The sequence below is a fragment of the Sinocyclocheilus grahami genome, unplaced genomic scaffold (assembly GCF_001515645.1).
Source record: "Sinocyclocheilus grahami isolate Dianchi unplaced genomic scaffold, SAMN03320097.WGS_v1.1 scaffold48.1, whole genome shotgun sequence".
Classification (NCBI taxonomy): Eukaryota; Metazoa; Chordata; class Actinopteri; order Cypriniformes; family Cyprinidae; genus Sinocyclocheilus; species Sinocyclocheilus grahami.
In genome coordinates, this window is record NW_015505227.1 from 1098706 (window position 1) to 1104483 (window position 5778).

A 5778-nucleotide genomic window follows, 5' to 3' on the forward strand; every position below is an offset into this window, starting at 1 on the left:
AGGAACGCCAGGTCTGACCACGGGGTGAAGGTTTGGCAGCAGGCCGGTGTAACTTGGACCCGGAAGGTGCCGCGTTGCCACGCCCACCTCAGGATTCGGCTATGGAGCCAATGCTGCAGCGGTCTCATATGGAGTAGCCCGAGCGGCGTGACTGCCGCCGTGGCTGCCATATGCCCCAGGAGCATCTGAAACGGTTTCAGTGGGACCGCTATCCTGCTCTTGAATGTATTCAAGCAGTTCAACACCGACTGAGCACGTTCCTGCGTGAGGCGTGCTGTCTGTTCGACCGAGTCCAACTCCATACCGAGAAAAGAGATCCTCTGCGTCGGGGAGAGTTTGCTCTTTCCCCAGTTGACCCATGCCAATGTGCATTGGCTCGTTTAGTTTACACTCGAAGTAGATTGGTCCCTCTAAGCGAGATCCCAATTCGTCGGTCATCCGACGTGACGTCGAGAGTGACCGACTGAAAGGGAACTAACATTGTCCAATTTGAACTTTATACTTGTCTGTGAATTGTTGTTAATTGGAGGGTCTGAAGTGCTAACAAACTAAACCGTTTCATTTCCTGGACAAGAGTAATTAAAGAGTCTCTGTTAACGGTCTTTAACACCTCTTTAATTTTCTTTCTCACTTACATCTGCTGTACACTGTAAAGCAGTGCTGCTCTACTGGTGCATTTGACCCAAAAATGGGTCACAGTTCTGCACAGCAAGGAAACAATAAAAAATAAAATAAAAAATATATAGCTGCAAGCAGTGATAATTGGGGTTCAAGCGGGGTTTAAGACATTTAAGCACATATGAAAAATACAATACATATTATTTGGCAAGCCTGTAACCACCTAAATCAATTATTTAAAAAAAAAAAAAAAAACATTTTTGGCAAATCCAGGTAATTTACCATAGAAATATGATGATTTTTTAACGTTTATGACTGTTATAACGTCGTTTATGACTCTTAAAGCACCACCTGTGGTTCAATCGCCATACAACTTTGCATGCTTGTTTAGAATCACCTGTTGCATGTGCTCACCTACAGTAGTTTTGTTTCGGCTTTATAGACTTTTGGGGATATTTAGACAGGCCCCTTTTCTAAACAACCCCATTATAGCAGTAAAGTGGGAGGCGTGACAATGGAGTTGAGGATCCAAATGCAGCTTTTATTCACAAGAGTGGTCAAACACCAGCAAACAGGTACAATCCAGGGCGAGACAAAAGAGCAATCCAATAAACAGTCCAAGGTCAAGAAACAAGAAGGCAAGGCACGGCAAGACAAGACAAGGCAAGGAAACACAGAGACTCGGAACAGGGTACAGGCTAAACAATAATCAGCAATGTGTGTGTGAATGAGTGCAACCTTTATAGTGTCACTGATAGGAAACAGGTGTGGTGCAATAATGAATTCCTACTAATGTGGGATGCTGCGCGGGAGCGGCGGCCGGAGGCCACCCTCGGCGATGAGCGGGCTGAGGCGCTGCCACCGGCGGCCGGGTGGAGGCACACCAGCAAACAGGTACAATCCAGGGCGAGACAAAAGAGCAATCCAATAAACAGTCCAAGGTCAAGAAACAAGAAGGCAAGGCACGGCAAGACAAGACAAGGCAAGGAAACACAGAGACTCGGAACAGGGTACAGGCTAAACAATAATCAGCAATGTGTGTGTGAATGAGTGCAACCTTTATAGTGTCACTGATAGGAAACAGGTGTGGTGCAATAATGAATTCCTACTAATGTGAGACAGCTGTGAACTGATGATGAGATCTGATGAGAGACAGGTGATGCACTTGATGAGTCCGGGCAAAGGATTATGGGAAATGGTGTCCTGAGTGAATGGCAAGGTACAGAATGGAGTGCCCTCTAGAGGAGCTCATGGGCACTCCAGCTGGAGATCATGACAATAGCTAGGGGGGGGGTTCAAGATTGAGTGAAAAACCTATGGCTAGTTTGCAAAAGTTATTATACATATTCTCAATTATGTAGCAAACAATTTGATTGACATAAGTGGTACTAGACGCAGAGTTGCTCGGAATGAGGAGGTCTATCAGATTATATGAATTTTGTTTGTATGTGTGAAAAACCGCGCAATAAACAATCGTATATGGCCTTGAAAAATGTGATATCGCCTCCCAGTGACCGATTTCTTTCAAATTTCTTACAGACCTTTAGGGCAGTTGTTCCCAACTATATATATATACATTATATATACACATGCAATAATAATACTCATATTTTTTGTATGCACATTTGACAGTAGCTTGAATTGACAGTTGTAGTAGCTTGAGTTAGGCTGCATATGTAAAATGATGTTCATTATAAAAAACAATAACATCTGTAAAATTGTAACAACCTAATTTTTATATAGTAAAATGTCATTATTCTGACTGTTTGAGTTTTATTAAAATTAACCATTGTTCTTTCATAGTAGCCTATATTTAGATCATGATAACCAGAGTTAAAGCCACACATACAGCACCTCAATACCATAGTAAAAATGCAACTATATGGTTTCTATGTATTTGTATGAAAAACAGTAGTCTAATTACATTTAGTAAAAATGCACAAATGCTTAGCTTAATCAAAAAATACTGTAATTATATTCCATTACTCCTTTGATATGTTTAATACATATCTACATTAATAATTGTAATTCGATATGAATATCCCACATTTCTGCCACAATACCATGGTGCCATTAGTGTACTACAGTAAATCCATGTTAACGCCTAAATTATGGTGATTTGTAGATTAAAAAGCCTTCTGACTGTCTCATTGTGCACAGTGTTCCTCCTGTTTGTCAGCATTGTTTCATCTGGTTTTAAACTAGTTTAAATCACTGAGTCGCTGTGGTTCCCAACCACAGGTGAGTCATGAGTCAAACAGGCCCACTGAGTTTAATTCCGATCGACCTCCGTTAACCTTGTCTGATAGGTGCTCAAATTTCATTGACCAATGGTGGGCATGTTTTTTTGATGTACGCAAATGTCATTATAAACACTTGTGGCACTTTGGACAAAGACATGGCATACCAATTTTGAACCAATTATAATGGTTTTTATGTTTTTTCCCTCTTATAGTGCCACCAAGTGGCCAAGCTCTATGTTTTTTTCATGTGACCTCAGATTGAGCTCTTACATAAGTGTTCTGAGTTTGGCGAAGATATGTCATTCTGTTCAAAAGTTATAGCCATTTTAGTAAAAGTGGCTCTGCCCCTTATGAACATTTTGGCATCCCTTTGTAACGGTGAGTCGAAGGTTCAACTTTTTATATATATTGTTGATGTTAATGTCAAAGGCTGTATAACAAGGTGGGTGCTAGGGTGTTTTGTTTTGAAAATTTTTGTCATTTAAAGGCATAGTTCACCCACAAATGAAAATTCTGTCATCATTTACTCACCCACAAGTTGTTCCAAACCTGTATGAGTTTCTTTCTTCTGCTGAACACAAAAGATCTGTTGAAGAATGTGAGGTAAACCAAACAGTTTCTGGTCCCCATTGACTTCCATTGTATTTTTTTTCCATACTGTGAAAGACGATGGAGACCAACAAGTGTTTGTTACCAACATTCTTTAAAATACCTTTTTTGTGTGTTCAACAGAAGAAAGAAACTCATGCAGGTTTGTGAGTAAAGGATGACAGAATTTTCATTTTTGGGTGAACAACTGTATCCCTTTAATAGAGACTATAGCCAAATTAGCCTAGCCCTTACTAATTTACATTTGACAGGATGGACAGGTTGCATGGAACATTAAAGAAATATATACATGAGGTCGAAGAAAATATCACTCAGACCACATTAACTATGTGATAAATTATTTAAGTACTGTTGTAGATGGCGCTGGAAAAGCATTTTTAAAACATGCACATTTAAAAACATGTGCATGTTTTATCAGGATGAACCTGTGCATGTCTTTGGTTGAGCTCCACAAATGACAGCATTTTGCCATTCAGACATATCCCCAAACGCCACGTTTCTCTCTTCCTGTAAAACTGAAACACTCAACCGAGACAGTCTTGATTATGCCGTGTACCCAACTGAAACTGTAAGATTAACACATCTGGTGCACATCTTCCCAAGGAACACACTTGCCTTCTCTTCCTTACTTTGTTTCTTTTTTATAGAAAGAAAAGCTTATTTTTAGATATTTTTCCAGCGGATATTCTTTATTCACTTTACTAGACTTGCTTGTTTAATCATTGTGCTAGAATAATAAATAATTATCCCAAAATCAATTTATATTGTTACACGGATAAACAGTCATGCTGTATCTGAAGAAATGGAGTCAAAATATTATATATACTGTATAATAATTTTCTGGGCTACGTGATGTGCATGTATAATCATTTTCTGTGCTTCGTGATCTTATTTTGCCTGTGCAGGTGCTGGTTTGGGAAGCGGGCCGGCATTTACACTGATTATATTTATCAGGGTCCCATGATCCTGGTCCTACTGGTGAGTCAGAGCAGTTTTGGTTCTTACCCAATTACACAAATGTTTCAGGAGTAATTTTTATTTGTTTGGTGCTTCCCCTTTCATGAGTCTTATTATGTTTTTCTGTGATTTATGTTTGTAATTTCATATTGATAATTCACGTCTGGCACTCAAGTGTGCAAAAAAAAAAAAATTTCTCTCTTCCTCTCTCCATCTTTAGATTAACTTCATTTTTCTCTTCAACATTGTGAGGATACTGATGACTAAACTGAGGGCCTCCACCACCTCAGAGACCATTCAGTATAGGTGAGGCAGACTGTTCAGTACTGACAGATCCCAGAATAAAGTTTTCTCACGCAGAGGTAGCTCGTTGTTAGCCCAGGAGACTTATTAGCAGGAACGCGAATGTTTGCCATTCAGAAAACTCATTAAATCCCCCCGCCACTTAAGTTTTTATTTCATTTTGGTTAATTTGACTATGTTAGCTACCAAATGAGTAGCTCTCAACAACACACACTACCATGCAAATGTTTGAGGTTGGTATGACTTTAAAATGCTTTTTAAACAAGTCTTTTATGCTTACCAAGGCTGTATTTATTTGGTCAAAAAAGAAAAAAACAGTACTGTGAAAATACTGTGAAATATTATTACAATACATTTCTGTGTGTGTGTGTGTGTGTGTGTGTGTGTGTGTGTGTGTGTGTGTGTGTGTGCGTGTGCGTGTGTGTGTGCATGTGTGTGATGCTCATATTCCCTCCAGCTATGACTAATGTCTTTGACAGTCACAGTCAGTGGCCCATAGCAAATGCAATACATACTGCTTAAACCAAATTCATCTCAATGTCATCCCATTGAACTCTTACTGTGATGTTATTCTGTGTAACGGTATTCGGGCACTACTGAGCTAAAAATACTAAATTAATCATATTTTTTTTACTTTTTTTTTTTGTATATCTCAATTCATGAAATAAACTAAATTTTGTTTGTTAAATGTGGTTTTAATTGGATGATGATTTTCTATGTTAAATATCTAATGAAAATATCTAAATAAAATATCTAATATTTATTTATAAAATGGAATAAAATAAAAATATAATATAATATAATATAACTTCTTATATTTTCTTAGGGGGAAAAAATGATATACTCATTTAGAGTATGATTTAAAAAATATATAAATAAAATACATAAAAATATGTACTTTAATGTAAATGCTGATCACTGTATAAAATAAAGTAGAAAATATTATTTCCTTTCTCAACATTTCCTTTAAAATCTTAAAGTCTTAAAATATCTTTAAACGCAATATGGCTGCCGTCGCATCATCCAGGTGGATGCTGCATACTGGTGG

General features: G+C 38.1%; 1 protein-coding gene across 1 annotated transcript in view; it reads left to right on the top strand.

The window, feature by feature from the left end:
* Window positions 1-5778, top strand: part of LOC107582913 (corticotropin-releasing factor receptor 1-like) — a 56284-nt gene that overhangs the window by 41328 nt on the left and 9178 nt on the right. Inside the window, exons 5-6 of the mRNA XM_016268940.1 lie at window positions 4376-4448; window positions 4648-4733. Of these exons, the coding sequence (XP_016124426.1) occupies window positions 4376-4448; window positions 4648-4733 (159 nt within the window). The remainder of the gene's footprint in view (window positions 1-4375; window positions 4449-4647; window positions 4734-5778) is intronic.